At 43.4% G+C, this 21,513-nt stretch overlaps 1 protein-coding gene across 1 annotated transcript in view; it reads right to left on the reverse strand.

Moving 5' to 3' along the window:
- Nucleotides 1–21,513, reverse strand: part of OPHN1 (oligophrenin 1) — a 105,534-nt gene that overhangs the window by 52,382 nt on the left and 31,639 nt on the right. Inside the window, exons 2-4 of the mRNA XM_090059037.1 lie at nucleotides 14,474–14,569; nucleotides 6,697–6,758; nucleotides 2,391–2,462 (exon numbers count right to left, since the gene is read on the reverse strand). Coding sequence (XP_089915163.1) covers nucleotides 2,391–2,462; nucleotides 6,697–6,758; nucleotides 14,474–14,569 — 230 coding nt within the window. The remainder of the gene's footprint in view (nucleotides 1–2,390; nucleotides 2,463–6,696; nucleotides 6,759–14,473; nucleotides 14,570–21,513) is intronic.

Consider the following 21,513-nt stretch of genomic DNA (forward strand, 5'->3'; position numbering starts at 1 on the left):
TTAGTCTGACTAGGACATCTGAGTCTGCACTATCTGGCCATTTACCAACCACAGACATGACAAAAGCCCAATTGAAATGCCCTTCTTATCTGGCACCAGTGTCCTTGAAAGAGAACGGAAAACGTCTTACAGAAGGCGACTCTGACAAGACATGGAAAACAGGAATCGGAGAGTACAAATTATCTCTGTCATGCCTCTGCTCAGCACAACTAAAGGCTCAATTCTGACCTCACTCTCACTGCTGTAAACCAGGAGGCACTATGCTGAAGTCAATGGAGGTAAATGAGGCTGAGGCAGGAATCAGGGGAGCACGTCTCTTATCTTTTACAGCCTGCCTATTGGTGAGACCTCAAATGAAAGGCTCTTGTAACTGCACCTCCTCTGCCCCTCACTTTCTAATGCTAAGGATGCAGCAGTGCTGGGACAATTATTTAAGTAAGAGAGTGGATACACAGCTCTGCGAGTTTGTGAATGCTCAGGCATCTCATCCCTGTTTGTAGGGTCTTGGGTGGGGATGTGGTTTTTGGCTTTGGTAGGCCATCGCTGCAAGCCTGAAGACAGGATGTGGAAGCTGGGGCAACAGTGGAAGTTGGGAGGTGGATGGGGGGCAGTTATTTATTAATTGAGGTCTCCATATCTCCATGCTTTGCACATGTACCACGGTAATGAAGAAAGATCAAACAGCTTTTAAAACATTCACATAAATTGTACTTTCTCTTCAACATTTCATAATAGCATGCAGAACAAGATGCTGCTTCCTAATCTATGCTGGAGTGTGTTGAAGGGCAAAGAACAAAATACCCTCCTTAGTCCAGTTTATTAGGCCACAACCCTTTGCTCATTCAAGTGTCCCTAACAACTCACTATTTAACATTTCCTAACAGAGGGGACAGAAGTCTATACAGAACTCAGAGACACTCCTCTCTCTGGGCACCCCTTTGTCTTTTCTCCATTTCTGCATACTAGCTTCTTAAATTCTTCAATGCAATATAACAGATGGACAATGTCCATCTGAAGCCTGTCAGCAGAGGTTGATCCCTTTGGGATTGGTTCTTTGGACTCCCTGAAGCTGGTGGCTTATTATGCTATCCAAAGAAACAGGGGATGAGTGAGAATAAAAGGAAGCCTACATGATAGATCCTGATGGAAGGAACCTTAAAGATTAGCACAGGAAGGAAACTTTAGGCAAAACTGGTGCCTTTTTGTTAAAGTATTTATTTGGCAGTAGTGCCAAGTTGCCCCAGTAGTATTTCAGGAGCCCACTGTGCTAGATGCTGTACAGACTCGTAAGGAAACAATGGTCCATGCCCCAAGCAGCTTACAATCGATAAAATTGCTGATGTCATTGCTAATGAAGGCCATTCTACAAAAAACAGGATGAAACTGGTCTCTGAGCAGCCATGTGGATTGCATTTGGTTATCAGGTGCTTGAGAAAGATGGTTGGTTATAGATACGGCTATTTTATTATGTTTGGAGTACACAGCTACACACATTGTGCCAAGACATTGCAACATGGCACGAACTTCAACCTATTTACATTGTGGTGGTTCTTCAAATACATGCTTTAAAAGCACAACTGCTTGGAGATGGGACCTCGTTCTCATTTTCTCCAATTCAGTATTTATTAAATGTCGGCGACTCCAGATGGGCTGAGCTGAATCCAAACTCTAAGCATTCTCCAAAACATCTCCATTTCAGAGCTGGTTCAGAGCCAGCCCCATTTCAAACCACTGCTGAGTAATATGGAACCTTGCTTCTTGATAGTAGACAAGAGAGAAATAATATTTTCTACTCATGTGCAAACCTTACTTTTTATGGTGTTCTGCTTTAAAAACTCAGTGCATCTGAAAGACCCATTAGCAGCCTTATTTAAATGTTTCAGAAAGTGAGCCCAATGCTCATAATTAAGTCCTGATTGCTGGCCTCTACACATTTTTTCCCTCCCCTCAGATATATTTTGGGCATGGCAAAATCATTTAATTTATAAGAAATTCAGTTTGGAATAACAAAGTCCAAGTTGTATAACTTTACACTCCCCTCCATCCTTGCTGGCACATGCACTAATGCAAAAAGGGGATTTTTGATCTCTGATGGAAGAAAGGATATAGGTTTCTGAGGAAGGGCACAGTGCTGGGATTATGCCAGGGCTGAGTGCCAGGAGTTCAGGAAGGGGCCTTGATGTTGTTCATGAGTGAAAGTTGTGGGGGGAGGGGAAATCTTGCTTTGGCAGCTAAATGTCTGCACAGGGGAGGGGAGAAGTTCTTCATGTCCCCAGTAGATTGGGACAGCAAGCAGAAAATCTCAGCCCAACCTACTCAGGGCCTCTGTCAATAATACTAGTACTAATAATAATACTACTAATAATAAATCAAGCCACACCGTTACTTACTTTCGTGAATCCTATTTGCTCCTTACGGAAATTTTCCAGTGGCTTAATCAGCAAATCGCTAGCATTTTGCACCTGCAAAACACAAAAGAAAAAGTTTAACTGTACGACATATATCTGTTAGCTAATTGGTAGCTGCAAAAACCAGCAGATCATGTCAGCATGAAAACCAGGAACAAACAATGCCAGCTCAGTCATCAACTTGCTGACTTTTCTTAATCCAAGTCACTTGCCCTCCCAATATCCAATTTCCTCATCCCTAAGGTGGGCGTAATATTAACCTATGTCACATGGGATTTTGAAGACATGCCATGCAACTCAAGTGGTCAGGGTTACTATTAGACTTTCGCAGGTCTACGATCTCTACAATACCATGGGAAGGCAACTTAATGCTCTGTTAAACTCTGCTACCATCTTCCACAGTAAGCTTCTAATCATTTTCTAGTCTGCTGTTTCCTATTGAAATACAGGAATCAAAAGGCCAAACTTTAGGGCATAAGAGAACAGAAGGAATATTCTCTTGGGCTTTTAGGATCTTTGTACCAGTGTCTTAGGCACCCTTGTTCTAAGCTGGGACACAGCATTCTTTATAAGAAACGGTTTGCCCTAGTATTTTTTCTGGACACTTTCAATCCAAACTGCAGAGCAAACCTAGTGACAAACATCCAAATGCCCATATGAAAACATAAGTCTTTGCCTTGAATGTGATCTGCACTGCTGTCCCAAGTCCTGTTATTCACACTCTGGGACTGGCATCCTTAAAAGAAGAATTCCATGTTGCTTGTAAGCCACCTCTCTTTGGTGACCCTATTGCTGGGCACTGCAGCAAGAGTCCACACAATGCAAGGCCTTCAAAGGAAATAGCAAGGTTCCCCTACCTGTTCCCCTGTGGCTGAAATTGGCTGTTATACCCAATTCCCATGAGACGGGCTGACAGAGAGATAGAAAGTGCTCTGTGGGAACCCAGAAACATCCACGAGAGGACAGGTCTGTTTTAGGACAGGTCTGGTTTATTTACTTCTGTCCTGCAGAAATAAAACACCAGGGAACCGACTGCATGCATCACGCACACTGGAGTACACCTTGTTTTAACTCTGATTGTTTCTAGTCTGCAATAACCAGTCAGGATGGGATTATCCTGCCCAGTTTAGCAGACAGGAACAGGATAAGAGATGTGCATCCCTTTGCAGCTGCTTCTCTCTGCCTCCTGTATTTGGTACCAAAAGAAGCCTTTGTCCTCGTTGCAATGTCACTCAAAGGCACTGCTCAAGCCCTGCTTGTTTGCTATAGTTTCTATTCTTCATTCAGTGCAAAACCATAGCAGGTGAATATGATTCCCAAGACAGAAGCCTGGCTTACTGCCAGCATTTCTTGGTGACTAGAACAAACCAAAGCTAATGAATGCATTCCTAGGAAATGACTGAATTTATTCTGAAATTGGCCATTTTTAAACGTAACCAACCCAGAGTAACTTGCATCCCATATCTCAGTCCAGCAAGGTCCTGATATGGGTAAGCCCCAAACCCTAGAGACAGTACCATCCTGGAGCTGAGTGCAGGAAAGGCATGAGGGAGAGTAGGAGGCTGGTATTGTATCTTTGGCATAGCACTTCCCATAAACTCAGGTTTAGGATTCAGGGTTTCTGAATGTCATAAATGTGGGGACCCTGGAAGACTTGTATGGGATGAGTTCAAAACCTGGGTCTCAAATAAATAACTGAGGACTGTTCTTACTGACTCACAATCAGTAACGGGAATAAAAGCAGGTCCCTTTGCAGTAAGGCAGTTTTCAGTGTTAATGCACACAATGGCTAAACAAGGATCCTGGGGCAAAAGGAAGACAATTAATAAAATTGCAAGTCCTAATTTATCTGATTAAAAATATTCAGTGAAGGGTGCTCCCCTCAGGCAGGCTGTCTGACTGTTCCCAGGGAAGCCTGTATTCTTTGTGCCACTGGTCCCAGCTCCAGCCTAACCAGTCCAGGTTTCCCATCCCTGTTTCTGTAAAAGCTGGGGGACAAAAGGAGAGAGCTTTATCAGTGCAGTGAGAACCAGCACAGAATTCAATAGAAGACTAGGGGTAAGATAGTGAGAAATATATAGTCGGTGGATGTGTTGTAAAAGAGGCTGATCCTATAAATAATGTGCCAGGGGTAGACAAAGATGAAGAAAACATCTCAGATGATATCACTAAGCACCTGCAAACTGTGAAGCTGCTGGTAATGCCCAGAATCCATCCACCCATCCAGCAGTTAAGTAGCCACTGGATCAGAGATGGAATAAAACAAAATCTCATTGCCTTCTGTCAGTCGATTTCAGTCAACTGCTGGTTTCTTCTCTTGTGTTACCCTCACCCCTGCCTGCTGTAGAACCACACAGAGCTGAGTCCTGGCATCCCCAGAGGTGTAGCTATCCCTGTCTTTCTAATTCAGCCAGACAGCCTTGTGGAAGCCTTTTCATCACCGTATTAGGGCAAGGGAAAAGCAGAGCCAAGTAGCAAATTCCTGGCACGCTGTGAAAGGCCTCCACTGATTCTAACCTTCGTGTTTTTCCTGGATTAAGTGTGAAACGGGGAGCCAGAATTCAATAAATGATGGAGGAGCTCTGGAGACAAAAGGGCACAATGTAATGAGAGACAGAAGGGAGTGAATCACACTGCTGGAGCTGCACCCCAGGAGAGGCATGAACACAGGGGGAATGGCTGCTCATTCAATTTTTAAAAAGCCGTAAAAATGTGCATTACTTCATATTTTACAACATTTGATTTCACTGAGTTAAAAAAGCCTGAAATAATTTGTTCCAGGCAAAGCACAGCTGGGCTCATCAAACCACGACTGCTTCAGAATGATGGGGAAACCCGGCAGCCCATCAGGGCACCTGCCATGTGCTGTTTCTGCCTGCTTAGAGCAGAACACCTGATGGGATCTTCCCTGGTGACCAGCAACTTAAATGGGACAAGTCTCCTTCAACCCCGGCTCCTTTATGTTGTATAATGAGAATGACTCTCCTTATTCATGAGCCCTTTGGAGCATTCAGAGGAAGATGTCAATACTAAGTATTGACTATCAATGGATAAGCCCTGAGGGGGGTTCTTCACATGTCCCTGGGAGCCCTCCAAAGCCTCCAATTTCTTTTGCTTTCCGACGTACAGAACAGTAATGCCAATAGAGACTTTTTTTTGTACAGGCTGGAAGGTGGATGTAAAAATGATTCAGCCTAGCCTGTCCTGTCCAGGTGGGAAACCTAGTGTATATGACTGGTTTCTGGTTTTCTTCTCTTGAATGATTGGGCAACTGGAAATTGTAACTACCTTGTACACTGCCAAAGCACAATTGGGCTGGCCGAGGCTGAGCCAGGGAACTTACGTTTTCTCCACTACTAGGCTTTTAACTGGGTAACAGTTTTGGGCTCCCAAACCTGCTAAGCAACTGTCCATAAACTAAGACAGAGTTAAATGACCGCAGAACTGAAAACACAGAACCCTTAATGCAGTAGGATGCTAGTGAGGAAATTTAATGCAAATGTGACGCATTTAGATTTGCTCTGCATTCTGCAAAATTTGGGGCACATTTCACACTTCTTGTGCTGACTACTAGTTTGTTTAAAATATTAAGTAACCTGGCACAAAACACAGTGAAGGCTTAGGCTCTCCAGTAGAGTTGCTATCAGAAAAGTGGTGCAACATGGTGGAGAGAGAGATGCAGAGAACAATGGAATAGTGTCTATAGGCTGCTAGCAGGCAATTTTGGTGAATTAGGTGTTAACATGCTACTTGCCCTCTAGTGACCTTTGTATGTGAAACAATTAAAAATAGACGTCATCAAGGTGCCACTGATATGGAGACCCAAGCCTTTATAATCATGTAGGACCAAGAGCAGCTCTGAGACCCTTCATGTCTGCTGTGATTTCATGACAAATCCGTCACTTCCCTACCATGTATAATGTGATGAACCAGCTTTGGGTGTATGCCCAAACCAATGCTCTTTCTTGGGTGGAATCAGAACTCAGCTAGCTCTGATATTGCAAAGAGCCAAGATAGGTCACTTTTTGCAAACCATATGGAAACAGAAAGAAGTTCTATATCCTACTCCCACGTGAGTTTCTGGGTAGGAGTGCCAGCTACCCCCTGTGTAGCACAGTGATAACCATGTTTCTTTTTAACAGTTACTTTTATCTTTGGCAGTATACAGCTCATTGTCATTATACACTCCAAGCCTGGCCGAGTGATTTCTTCAAAAATATCAAGCTTTGCAATTAAATATCAAAATACCAAAGAAGCCACAGCAGTTGTTCAGGACAGGTCAGCTTACCATCATTGATCTCTCAAGTTCTACCTCCTGGAGCAATTCTGCAAATTCCTTAAAGGATTCAGCTAGAAAGAGATAAATGAAAGAGCTAATTAGCACAGACCTTGAACAAATTAGTGCTGAAATCATGTTGTACTCATGATTGCTATGCTAAGTATAAAACAGTAAGTGCCTGCATGTGTAAATGGTGACGCTTTACTGTGCAGTAGATTAGTCTACTGCACAATAAAGCATCTTGTGTAGACAGCCCCTATGATCTGTTCTCTACCTGGCCAGAACAGTATCAGAGTGGTCTGGTCTCCATAGAGGCTTGTTTGTTAAGAGAAAAAGAATTTAAGTGCCTCCCTCTCTATCTCTGGGCTAATCCTTAAGAGGGATGCATAGGAAAAGCCTTATGGACAGCACTAATTAATTATCTTCTCGGCTACTGCAGAGAAGTCTGATCATTTCAGCCTTCATCTTATGGGGTAACAGCACACTGTCTAGTCCCTCTGCAAAGTCAGCTAGGTAACATAGCAGAAATTACCATAATAATAATAATAATAATAATAATAATAATAATAATGGAACTAAGGAGTCAAAGGGGAAATCAAGCTGAAATGTTTCATACCCTACATGGATGAACATAAGGAATAAGTTATCAAGCAAGGTTTGTGGAGTACATGCGAAGTCGGGAAAGGGTTAAAGAAAGAGAGACAGAAAGGAAAGTTTAAATGTACTTTTACTGGCAAGGGAAGGGGCTGGTAGAGGGAGAAAGGAGGCAAACTACTCCACCAGTCCCAAAGCTACCCAGTAGGAACACTATACAATTGGAGGTCCATGACATTTGAACGTGGAGGATACCAATGCAGGAAGATGAAGGCATTGGAACTAGAGAACTGTTCCTGACATCTTCAGAAAGGATAGGCCTGATGACTAGGGAGCACAGCAACAAGGAGACTCTAGCAACCCAGGTCAGGGGGGAGAGATTATGCCTGTGAAGAAACACTGTTTAAATGCTATGACAGCCTGATGGCTGGATCTCAGCTTGGTTCCTTTGCCTGAACTACTGGAGAGTATCAGTTCTACAATGCAAGGATCTGCAAAAAGTCCTATACCTAGATACAGCCTTAGTGCTGATATAAAATCTATTATGCACTTTACCTGTAGAGATACTGGAACAAAAGGTTAAATGGTCTAAACAATCTAGTATGGACTGGTTCTTTTAAGTGGTTTTCATTCATTAATGTCACAGATTTTGTGTGCACTTTCTAAAATGTATAAGGCCACCTGCTGGGAAGGAGTGAAAACATCCTGAAAAGACAGGATCTGAATTCAAAATGATTTTGACAAGCAGAGAAATGGTCTGAAATCAATAAGATAAAATTCACTATAGCCAAGTACAAAGTTCTGCATCTAGGAAAAAAATAAACAAATGCATAAATACAGTATTGGGAAGAGCTGGCTAGGCAGGAATGTTTCAGAAAATGATCTGAAGAGTATACTGGATCACAACCAAATACAGGTAAACAATCTGATACTGTTGCAATAACAGCTAATTTAAATCCAGGAAATATTAACAGACACATCATTTGTAGAACACAGGATTTAATTACCCTCCTTTACATGATGTCAGTGAGGCCTCACCTGAAGCACTGTGTCCAATTTCAGGCACCACTTTGTCTATATATTTATTTAAAAGTCAAGAGAGTCTGAGTGAGAGCAATAAAAACTACTGGGAAACTTAGAGATGTGACTTACTAGGAAAAGCTGAAAGAACTGGATTTGATTAACTTAGGATACAGAAGTTTAAAAAGCTAAAGCAGACAAAGATCAACTTTGATCTTTCATCAGTCCCATGAGATGCCCATGCCCACTGCAGGACAGGGAGGTCTGGGTGAGGGAGATCCCCTGCCCTCCATCAATGCTGACCTCGTGAAGGAACACCTTGAGAGGCTGGATACCTTCAAGTCAGCCGGCCCTGACAATCTGCACCCCAGGGTACTCAAGGAGCTGATGAGCATCATAGCCCAGCCCCTGGCATGGATCTCTGAGAACTCCTGGCGCTCTGGTGTAGTGCCTGAAGACTGGAAGAAGGCCAATGTGGTGCCCATCTTCAAGAAAGGGAGGAAAGTGGATTCGGCAAACTACAGGCCCATCAGCCTGACCTCCCAGGGAAGGTCTTAGAAAAATCTTAGGAAAGGTCTTAGAAAAGAGGCCATCCTTAATGGACTGGCTGATGCCAACATCCTGAGGGATAGCCAGCACGGGTTTGTTGTGGGTAGGTCTTGCTTGACCAATCTCATTTCCTTTTACGACCAGGTCACCTATCACCTGGACAAGGGAGAAGAGATTGATGTCATATATCTTGACTTCAAAAAAGCCTTTGATCTGGTATCCCATGATCACCTCTTGGCGAAACTGGCCAGTTGTGGCCTTGGGTCCACCACGATCTGCTGGCTGGGGAACTGGCTCTGTGGTCGGACCCAGAGGGTGGTAACAGACGGAAGTGAATCGTCATGGTGCCCAGTGACCAGTGGGGTCCCTCAAGGCTCTGTCCTTGGACCCATATTGTTCAACATCTTCATTAATGAAGTGGACATTGGAGTCAGAAGTGGACTGGCTGAATTCACCGATGACACCAAAATTTGGGACAAAGCATCCACACGTGAAGACAGGTGTGTGATCCAGGCTGACCTGGACAGGCTCAGCAGCTGGACAGATGAGAACTTGATGGTGTTTAACACTGAGAAATGCAAGGTTCTCCACCTTGGGAGGAAAACCCTACAGCATCCTTATAGGCTGGGCAGTGCTACGCTGGCTAGCACTATGGAAGAAAGATTTGGGGGTCATCATTGACCACAAGATGAACATGAGCCTGCAGTGTGATGCTGCGGCTAGTAGAGTGACCAAAACGCTGGCTTGCATCCATAGATGCTTCTCAAGCAAATCTTGGGATGTCATTCTCCCCTTGTACTCTGCTTTGGTGAGGCCACAGCTGGAGTACTGCGTCCAGTTTTGGGCTCCACAATTCAAAAAGGATGTGGAGAAGCTTGAGAGAGTCCAGAGGAGAGCCACGCGCATGATCAGAGGTCAGGAAAACAGACCTTATGATGACAGGCTGAGAGCCATGGGACTCTTTAGCCTGGAAAAGCGCAGACTCAGGGGTGATCTAATAGCCATCTATAAGTTTATCAGGGGTGACCACCAGGATCTGGGGGAACGAGGTTGAACGGTTATAAACTACTGCAAGACCATTTCAGGCTGGACATAAGGAAGAATTTCTTTACTGTCCGAGCCCCCAAGGTCTGGAACAGCCTGCCTCGGAGGTGGTTCAAGCACCTACATTGAACACCTTCAGGAGTAAACTGGATGCTTATCTTGCTGGGATCCTATGACCCCAGCTGACTTCCTGCGTTTTGGGCGGGGGGGCAGGACCAGATGATCTTCCAAGGTCCCTTCCAGCCCTAGTGTCTATGAAATCTATAAATCTATTAACTGTTTCCCCTGAAGACAGGATTAAAAAAAGAAACTAGTTTAATTTGAAACAAAGGAGGTTAGATTTTAGGGGGGGAACTTCCTTTTTACTAGACTACTGATACACTGGAATGATACCCAGAGAAGTTGTTCTTAAAATCCTTCAGTGACTGGATTTCCACAAGTCAGACAAACATCTGTTGAAGATGAAGGTCTGAGGGGAAAGAAGATGCACCTGATCCTACCTCCGAGTCTCTTCATTTCTCTTCCAGCCCCACATTTCTGTGATTCTATGTGGCATAACATACAGGGCTCTGTAGTTAATGACTTCCCTATGTGCCACATAATTGCTACTGTCCTCTATTTACGTTCACTCCTAGCTTGTTTATAACCCAGACTCCAAATCCATAGATAAAGTAGCCAATTAGCCCCACAAAGAGAATTTCAAGAAAATATTTGGCTTTTAAAAAAAACGGAGGGAAGAGCTCTCAAAAGGGAGAGCCTTCAGAGAAGTAGCTCTAAAACTGCTCTTTGTGGTTTGGCACATCCCAAGCAGGGCTGCTAATGAACCATGGGAGTATCCAGGTATGCAAGGAGGCTTGTACACCTGTGTATGCAAGTGGGCAGCGTGCAGTCCCAGGCCTCACAGAAAGCTGACGGCTCACCCCAGCATTCAAAGGAACATACATATCTTCAGGCAGCCACTCAGGAAATCTGTCTGTTCATTTGTTAAAAAGGCAGATGTTGCAGCTTCTGCATGGCAAATGAATGAGTATGCTAGGTACTATAGTGGGATTTTCTGTAGAGTTGCCAAGACAGAGAGAAAGAGAAAAATCACCACCTCCTGATACACTAATTCAGCTTTCATTATCAAAACACAATCTTTTTGATTAGTCCATGATTTGGGTTTTTCTCCAAAAATTAAAAGCTTTAAATCCTGAAAGACACACTGGCTTGACGATTCCACTATTGGTCTCCAACCTGAGGCATGTTAACACTTGGTATGGTCACCCATGGCTATGTGAGATCTGAAGTATCCATATATTCAAGGAGAATGAAAGCAATCATCACAGATGGATGCAGAAAATCCCTGAAGTGGTAGTATATTCCATAAAGCAGCAAAAAAAGAGCATAACGCAAGGATGAAAAGTTGTTTTGTTGTTCCGGTTGCTTTACAGACTTATACTAAATGCTGCCAGTTGTTACAATTTGATTGCAAGTCTCTTGATATTTGATGTATTAAAGTCATGGTTTGCCAAGGCACATGCAAAAAAAAAAATCTAGTCTATCTTGTGGGAAAAGAGCAGGAAAAATGTGAACACTTGAGAAATTAAAAAAGAAAAACAAAACAAAACCAAAGAAATCCCATGCTCAGAAAACAAAATGACAACCTTACAGCCTATATTACTTGTGGTTTAGTAGAGTCTAATTCAGCATTTTTTTAATGTCTCGTATAATTTCAAAACAGTCTGACTAGAGCTCCCTTCCTCTTTTTGTTTCTTATGATGCTGTAATTTCACTATTTCCCAGGCATCTCCGAATCTTTCAGAGTAGATAAGACTTAAATATCTTTCAGAGCAGATAAGACCTAAATATCTAGTAAGGACATAAAAAGAAAATAAGCCATAGGGAAAAACAAAACTTCCTTAAGTGAACTGCTTATTCACAGATGCCATGCAAGCCCCGCGTCTGATCGAGGGCCTGATCAAAATCTGTTAATTGGAATGGAAATGGCTCATCTTGTAACGGTGGAGCCAAATCTGTGCCCAGTAGTACATTTGGGATGCTCTCTAAAATGGGTGCAAAATTCCCCTTGTCCCAAACAGCCTTCTCAGCAGCAGAGCTGCTTGCTTCTCTGGGTCTTTTCAGAGTGTTTTGGCCTCTCTGCTGTAGCTATGGGAGGAGAGGTGGCTGTATACTGCTGTGCTGAACTTGTTTGGTGACTCAGTTATGTCTGATTTATATTATTATGCAATCAGCACCTATCACTAGCCATTTCCCCTAAGGGGAAAGTACCCTCTGCAAGAGACAACCCCAGCGTATGTCTTCTTCCTGAGTCCTGTTAGAAGTAGTAAGCTTTATTATTTTACAATCAAGAGTGGTAACTTTGGCCTAGTACATTTTCTGCATGTGTAAAAAGCAACACCTTTACTGTCTGCCCATGCAATAAAAGCAACATTGTTCACATATTATGCTTACATTCCCCTGAAGTTTAATAGAAAATGTTCTATGGATTTTTAGTCCTACATTCTATGAAAGGCCTCCAAATTACTAGATCCTGTCTTACGAGAATCCTTCCAGATCCCAGCCATGTGAGGAGACTTCTAAAGGTAAAAAGATTAAAGCCATTGCTGAGATATCAGTGACATGCTCCTTTTATTATGCAAAAATAAAGAAAAGACTTTTTTGAGATGGCTTTTTAGTTTTTTGAGCTGGGTCAGACTGAAGGAGCTGGTGTGGAAGAGAAACAAATGAAAACACATATCTCACGTTCTCATGCCAGCGGATCAGAAAAGATTGGCTTACTAAAGGATAAGCTATTTTGCAACTAAAGAACTATATATTGCTGCTACATTCACATTATGTTCATGTTAATCCTTCTTGCCCTTCCCCAAAACACCCAGAACAAGTACTTTTCTATTCCAGTGCACCTAGGATGGGGAAAAGGTGCCAGGAGGATAGCTCTGTAGACTAAAGCTCTCTTTATCCACAGAACAGGTGCTCTATAGAGCAGATGCAGCAGCAAAACAAGCTTCCCCAAGCAAACAGATGAAGAGTTGCTGTTTTCTTGCCTCCAGACCCACTTCAGAGTAATAGCCAGACAGGCTCCACATTCACTCTGAGCTGGGAAAATGAAACTTTTATTCCTTTTAGACTAACAGGAAAGAGACACTTGCTTCTTGGATGGCTCTTTGCTTCAGATCCTTCCGTTCCCAGCTGGGTTGATTTATATGCAGTTTTGTGGTTCATTATTTAGAAGAGCTCAGAAATTCAATACCTCTTTCTCCTATAGCTGGGCTCTGACTTATTTCCAGCAGATTTCACCTGTGAGTTTTACACTAAAGGAAAACCAGTGTCTGAAAGGCAAGCCACAATTTGCTCTAAAAGTCTAAAGTAAAGCATTTTAAAAGAACTGAGCTTTGTCTTTATTTGATTCTCCTTCTGCTGAGGGTCAGTCTTGTGGGCACAGTTAAATGGGAAGTTTGAAAAATAATGTTAATCTGGCCTGAGTGTGCAAGAGTAGCCTGGCCATCTTCCTGTTGATGCACTCAATCCTGAGTACCGTCTCCTGGGAGTGGAAGCTTATCAGTATTTTGCAGAATTGGGCTGCATGACATTACTTCCGATGATCCCGTCTGCTCATATGAATCAAGCAGATCAGCGGGCAGTTCCTGTCCTAATTCCTGCAGCCTGCCAAGTTCTCCAATAGCATTAAGAAATTCCTGTGTGTTTTCACAGCCCTTGTTCGGGTGTCACCACAACAGTTCCAAGACTTCAAAATTGCTAGCTCAACCGCAGCGGATAATCCAAGAGACAGACAAATTCAAAAAATGCCTTTTTTAGGAAGTTTAGTGCTATAGTTTTAGCTCTCTGGATGCATCAGGCAGATGTTTAACCTACAAAGAATTCACTGGGTTGGCAGGAAACTAAACTACATGGAAACCTAACCCAGAAATGGAGGCGTTGGGAACAGGAAAGCTCCATGCACCACAGGCTGCCTCCACAAAACTGATGTTTTACAGATACACTGAGGGGGGGGGGGTGCTTTTTATGTAACTGTGCACATGCTAGTTGCTTTCCATGTGGGACAGAGGCTTCCAGTTTCCAGAACACCAGGGCAGCTAGCTATAAAACAATTTAAAGCAAATTTAGATTTGGAAGCACTATTTGTCTGGTTCAGGACCCATGACCAAGTGTTTCGAGTCATACTTTCTACTACAGGTAGAGTGGGAGTAAGAACCCAGGGGCTAACACTGAAGGTCACCCAGGGGCACTGCAGTTGAGAAGCTATTACAGGTCATTTGGCTGGGGGGAAGACCGAGTTGTAAAAGATGTTGCGTCAAACTCAATCTACTGAAATTTGAATGTCAAATTCTAAACATCGATGTTTGTACACTTACAAAATGTGCTACAAGGCAGTGTAACCCAAACAATAAACTGCACGTGCTATGTACAGAATGGGGACGCAGAAACATGGCTTCTATTTTTGAGCAAGAACTAGGACACACATATCAACTCTAGACTCTTGTTATGCAGGCTCATGGTAAGAAAGAGAATATTGTATAAGTAAATTCAAATCTGCAATGACAGGAAAAGCACTTACCAATATTAATCTCATCATCTGTTAGCGTGTCCCCAATGAAGTCAAACTGAAAGGACTGCAGAGTCTGGGAAAATTTCTGCACAGCGGAGGAGTAATCTGGAAAAGGATGAAACAGCAAGGTTAAGTATTTTTGCAATTTTAAGATAGCAGTGGGAAGCTTCATGAAATTCACCTTTGAAGGGAAAAATTTACACTGAAATGATACAAAAATTGAACAGATCCCTGTGCATCACCTGGATTTCAAGTTTTCTTGTAAATAATATGCACTTGGTATTTATGCCCAGATGATACGAGCGATATTTTAAAGCATCTTTAGGAATACACCTGCAATATCAGTGGATGTATCAAATGCAACATGAATTAACTGATCAAATACTTAAATATCTCAGTGATAAGCATGGGAATAGATCCTTTTCACCTGCAGAAACATATGCAATCTTAAATACCCTCTCTTCATCATTGTGGGGCTTCTTTTGATAATTTCATACCATGAAAAGTGTTTACAGAACCAAAAGGAATTAAATGATAGTGAATGGCATGTTGGAATCCAACACTGGAGGCAAACTCAAGAAATATCACATTCAAATTCAAGAAATAGCAAATCTTGTACCCTGGGAGAAAGACAGACAGCTACTGAGGAACACCACAGGGGTGGTAAAGGGAGCACACAACTCCTTACTTAGTACTGAATTTGGAAATGCCTACACAGCACATTTACCAGAACAGGCAGCAGCATCTATGCTAATTAACCAACCTGTGGCACCCTAAGTGTGTAGCTACACCCCCTCCTAATTTAGCCAACATGGAGCAATGTAGGGTGCTTGAGGACGCTGCTGGCCATGGTCAATGTACTGCACAGATGTGTCCTTAACCCCGAGTGCTCATTAGCGCACTTGAAGCCAAAACAGCGTGTAGATGTGGCTACCCTGTTTTCAGTTTGCAGAGACACCCCACATCCCATAGCCTGCCTGGAGATACCACTGCCTGTTATAATCAGTTTACCTCACTAACAGGGCTTTTATTTTTCACCTAGTCTCTTTAAGACTGTCCTAAAATGACTCCTTCATGTTGTCAAGCCAAAAAGAAGTGGAGGGTTCAGGAGTGAAAGGTTGGGAAGGGAGATGATCCATAAGGCAATCTTAGAAGTGTCCCACAGTATGAAAGTTTGACAACAGCTGTGGCGAGCCAAATCAAACACATCGTTGCTGGCCCTATCCTCCTGAAGATAGCTACTTGTGTTGTTTATTTTTCAGTCTCTCTCTAAGAACGGTAAGTGGGAAACGGACAAAAAGCATCGGAGCTTGTGCGACACACAAGGCATGTGATGCAAACAGAACTGGACCCAAATTTGACTCCTGATTCGCATCACAATTTTCCTGCAGTGCAGAACAAGAACACCTCTCAAGTTCCAGGCTTCACCCAGTCTGAGGCCCAGGATCCAGACCTGGGTTAGAGTCCAAACATTCCCAAAGTCTGGAGGTTGCAGGAGTAGACAGAGAGAGAAAGACACAAGATTCCAGTTCACACCCTGCTAGTCAGGAAAAGGAAGGTTTCTTTCTGTAAAATGGCCATACATTAGGGTTAAATTTGCAGCCCAATCATAACCTGAACTATATACTTGAGAGTGGACATAGACAGCCAGAAGTGCAATGTTCATCCCCCAGTTTAGACCACCATAAGGCCACATTTCCAAAAGCACTCTGATTTTTGGTCCTTTCTGTTTTTGGGATCCCTATTTAAAGACACCAACACCTTGACTTTTAGTGGTAGCAGAATCTCCATTGACCTTACCTTCCTCAGCTGGGCTTTCTAAAAAAGAAATGAGACACCTACAATTAGAAGTCACTTTTTAAAACTGGGCTGGTAGCCACAAACAAGGGACTTGCGTAACAGTGACCTAAATTACTGGAAGAAAAATTATACCTGGAAAAAGAAAAAAGTGTGGGCTACAGTCAACTTTGAACTTTGGTTTGTTTGGGCTATATATTTTCTGCACAAAAAAGTGTAACAGTTTCAGATGTATTCTTTAGCTCAAGTAGAATGATGGCCCTGATGAAAGTACTACTTTTGGCTGGCATTTGAGACACTTTTTTTTAAAAGGAATTCAAATGGTTTAAGAAAGTACCTACTTCCCTAAAATCTAAGCACTGGAAATTTCGTTTTCGACGTACAGTGTATTTAGTAGGGTATAGTGCACAGGCCCATTCTTGAGCTCTTTATTCTATCAGAAACACATCAGGATTCAGAGTCAGCAGTTTCCCTCCACTTCAAACAGGGTCAGCATGAGATCAGAGCTGGATTGATGGTAAACTGGAAAAGGACCATCTTGAAAGCTGTATGAATTTCATAAGATGTGTTCCCCTAAACAGAGGAAAGGCATTCAGGCCAACCATTTGGGACTCACTAGTACATGGCATGATTTTTTTTTTTCTTCTTTCCCTATTTCAAGCAGCATTGTAATTTGGAGAGACAAATCAGGCTTTGAATCTTGACCTTGACCAAGTAGGGAATGAGTGTGAGGAATAGGTGGAAAAACAGAAAACACAAAGCACTGTTCCCCCATTCTGTTGCAGCTGGGAGTTGGACTTTGCTAGACATGTTTCCCTGTGCGAGCTGAAGATGAGCTGGACAGACTCACACACTCCTCCTCCCTACTTTCTGCCTCTGTTTCATGCAAAAGCAGAAGGCAAATAAACCTACCCATCATAGCTGCCTATAACCTTCCACCTGTTTGGCCTGCTGGCTTTACAAGGCAGGGGTCAACCTAACATGGAGAGAACAAGGGAGGAAGGGCCGCATTTACCTGATGTCCTCTGTTTCACCTCTGAAGGTTTAAGAGCTGAAGGGGCTGCATGCTGCTTCACCCTTGCAGAGTTCTCATAAAATGCAGAAGAGGAAGAAGGGTGCAGTAATTAAAGCAGAGTCCAGCTCTTCCACTGCTCAGTTGATGGGACTATTTAACACAACAGCAATGTCTCCCATGACCTGAATTCTACTTGCCATAGTTCCAAGTCACCATAAATAAATGTACTTTTGATCTCTCAAGACCCTTTCATTTGGCTCCTTTTGCTGGTTGAAAACATGGGACTACACTCTACTCCCTTGCCAGTAACTAGAAATACAGCAGACAGCACCTCATCAGTGCAAAGATTGCAGCTGATGGTTGAATATTGCCTGCCAGGTCTTTTCTTCTGTACCATCCTACAGGCCAAGTAGCCATCTGAAGACCCATTCATGGTTGTTGCAACTGTTTTGTGGCCAAGACTATATTTTTTCCCTAGGGCAAAATTTCCAGGAGTTGCCGAATCCAAAACAAGTGATCTCTCTTCAAAACACTGTCTACCTTGGGGGATTTTAGTGCACCTGCTGATGTAAGATATGTCAATCCCCACACCTTACAGTGCAGTATTGGTGGATAAAATTCAGATTTTACTGGAGCAACTAATGGGACTCCAGGATGTTAGTTGCAGCTCTGTCACGCACTGGATCTTTGACCATAGAGAAGTCCTGTAAGCCCTTTGTGCTTCAGTTTCCCCATCTATAAAATAGGAAGGATAACATTGACCCACCACAGCAAGAAGGCTTATGGTTTTAGTCTTGGGAGAAGAGTTTTGTAAGAGCTTTAGATGACCAGTAGTAAAGAAGGGTAGGTTATTATTGAGGGCGCCAAGTTTCAACTGCCATATTCTGCATCATTTCTGTTATGCAAAGAGAGGGAAAGGTCTCAGGAGCATTTTCACCAATAGTGCTGTATTTCCCAGCTCCTTATATCACAGAAGCTGATCTCTCCTGGCATTATTTCATAGACATCAGGGCTGGAAGGGACCTTGGAAGATCATCGAGTCCAGCCCCCTGCCCAAAGGGCAGGAAGTCAGCTGAGGTCATAGGAGCCCAGCAACATAAGCATCCAATTTACTCTTGAAGGTGTTCAGTGTAGGTGCTTGAACCACCTCTGATGGCAGGCTGTTCCAGACCTTGGGGGCTCGGACAGTAAAGAAATTCTTCCTTATGTCCAGCCTGAAACGGTCTTGCAGGAGTTTGTGACCGTTCGTCCTCGTCATCCCTTGGGGCGCTCTGGTGAACAAACGTTCTCCCAGGTACTGATGGTCACCCCAATAAACTTATAGGTGCCCATCAGATCACCCCTGAGCCTGTGTTTTTCCAGGCTAAAAAGCCCCTTGGCTCTCAGCCTCTCATCATAAGATCTGTTTTCCTGACCTCTGATCACGCGCGTGGCTCTCCTCTGGACTCTCTCAAGCTTCTCCACATCCTTTTTGAATTGTGGAGCCCAAAACTGGACGCAGTACTCCTGCTCTTCACCTGTTCTAGGTTCACGTACAAATTCAACATGGTTTCCACTGCAGTGCCAACACCCTTACAGAAAATGGGCAGCATTTTGGCCCCTCTTTGGCAGCTTAGGCTTGGGGAAACAAAAACACAACACCAATGAGGAACTGATGGCTTGAAAACGCAGTACTTCCAGTCTGAACCAATCTATTTCAGAGTGAGGAAAAACCCCAAAGAAATAAAGACTTTGTGAGAGAGCACACTGATTTTCTTGGGTAATAGCTTGCATTACTCCCCAAGCCAAAATTCATGCTCTTTTTGCAACTAGGCAATGTTCTTAAAATGTAACTACCATGATATTGCAGTTTTATGTTGCATACACTGCCGCTTTGCTCTGGGTTTGGGGAACATTCAGTTAATCCCAGGGAACATAAAGAACTTTCTAGCAGTCACTGGTTTGGGCTAATTCAAATTAAGTTGTGGTAACAGGAATTTTACTGTATTAAGTGAGGATATATAAACAGAGTGCTGCAAGAGAAGATAATATAAAAGCACAGACAAGCAGTGACAGCGGGAAACAGATGCCTTTAACAGTTAACCATGACTCCCACAAAAGCCTGTAAACTTTATTTCATTGTTCACATTTTCATTTCTAACTGCAGTCCCTTGAGTCAAAGGAGGCTTCTTGGATAGCAATAGTCTTGAAAGGAACTCAGCCTTCACTGGAAAATTCCCACCCTCTAAGTTCAGCCAGTGAAATAATGATTTCCAAAAGGGTGTTGCTGCTCTAGCAGCTTTTCAGGGTGTGTTAAAGCAGTGGAAATTATGAAAGAAGAAAAAATGACCCGCCTGAGTTTTCTCACTTCCATGACAGGATTTTGAGTGCGCCTAAGATCACCTGTCCCCAGGCAATACAGCAGTCGTGGCAGCACTCCAAGCCACATTCAATACCAGGGAGCAATCTGCAAAGCATGAGGACAATAGTGAAAATCCAATCCCAGCCAAGAAAAGAAAGGCTTCTTCATACATACAAGAGAGTCCAAAGTCACGGGAGGGTTGGAAGCTAAAAATGCATAGAAAACCCTTCTTTCCTATCAAAAACCCTGTTCAGCAGTTTCCTCTCAGGGGTCAATACTTAGTTCTTGAATGGAGAAATTCAAAGCCTGAATGAGCTATTTAATTACCAGCTGCTAGGAAAGCCTTGAGAGAGAATATGAACTGGTGAACTCTAGTACAGGATGACATCAGCAACTAGGAGGAAACCCACTTTCAGTATGCAAAAATTTGGTATATTCACATACTTTAAGGCAGTGGGTCTCAATTTTTTAGGCACAAGATACCCCTTGTTAGACTCAAGGAACCCCTCAAAAAATGCCAGTTTTAGCTCTCGTTTGTTTTTCTGATTATAGAAAAATAATAGAGCAATTCTTCCGTTGCAAAGAACTCAGAAAAACACACTGCAGGTCAAAATGTATTTAATCCTGTGGTTTCCTGTCTGAAATCTTTGGGCTTCTTTTGAGAATTAAGTTTGCACACTTAACAGTGAAAACACTGCATGGCATCCTGCTTTAAAGGAATTTACTGGAGACCTTTTTTCCTCCTCTTAATGCCTCTAGTACAGGGGTGAGCAAAACGCGGCTCACGGGCCAGGTGCAGCCTGTCAGGCCATTTTATCTGGCCTGGGGGGCCTTAAAAAAATTTAGAAAGTAATAGTTATCTGCCCCGGCTGCCTGTCATGCAGCCCTCAATGGCTTGCCAAGACTCAGTAAGCGGCCCTCCCCCCAAAATAACTGCCCACCCCTGGTCTAATAGATCAGCCTGTAACGGTCTTCCTACCTTGATCTAATCAACATAAGCTGAAATGCAGCCATCTTTCAACTAATGTCTCAAGGGTAAGTATGATTCTGTAGACCATGTTGTGTCTCATTTAATACAGGTTTCCCTCAATTTATGTGGTACATGCGTTCCTGGAGAACGCCACGTACATCAAATTTGCATAAAGTGAACCTCCTTCATAATGTAAGAAGTAGGGATAGGTTCCTGTGTCGGCTGCTCCTGGGGTCGCTCCAGCATGGGCTGGGATGAGTGCGGACAAGTGGAGTCTGGGTGGTGCGGGGCACGGTACTCACCCCAGCCCCGGCTGCAGCAGCCCTGGGAGCTGCCGGCACCAGCTGCCTGCAGTTGCTGGGCTACACCGTGCCTCAAACCCCCAGGGCTCTGCCTGTTCCCACTCACCCCAGTTCCTGCTGCACTGCCCCAGGAGTGAGTGTTGCCAGCTCCCTGTAGCTGCACCATGCCCTGGTACAAAAAGCTCCTGGGTGAGCAGGGCCATGGCCCTTTCCTCTCCCCCTACAGACTTACCTGCTGGGAGGGGGCTCTATGCTGATTCCACAAGAGCAAGTTTACCTCGCATATAACAAAGTATGGGTCTAAATATGTTCATTGCGTAAGAGCAAATTCGCATATAAAGAACCCACATGAATCAAGGGAAACCTGTAACTCCACCTGCAAGCCAGTACATAACCAATGCAAATCTTGGTGTATTGATCTCACGTGTTCCCAAAGATGCATTGCTTACTGAATGAGCTGCCACATACCAGATACCACTGCAGTTTCTGAATATATTTAAGATACACCACCAGGCAGGTGGCAATGCAGCCATCCAAACTGGAGGTAACAAAGATGCCAGTAGTAGCAATAGAGGTTGCATCCAAGATAAATGATTGCATTCACTTGACCAGGATACAGAAAAA

The sequence above is a fragment of the Crocodylus siamensis genome, chromosome 8 (genome assembly GCF_052110815.1).
Source record: "Crocodylus siamensis isolate JL-2025a chromosome 8, ASM5211081v1, whole genome shotgun sequence".
Classification (NCBI taxonomy): domain Eukaryota; kingdom Metazoa; phylum Chordata; order Crocodylia; family Crocodylidae; genus Crocodylus; species Crocodylus siamensis.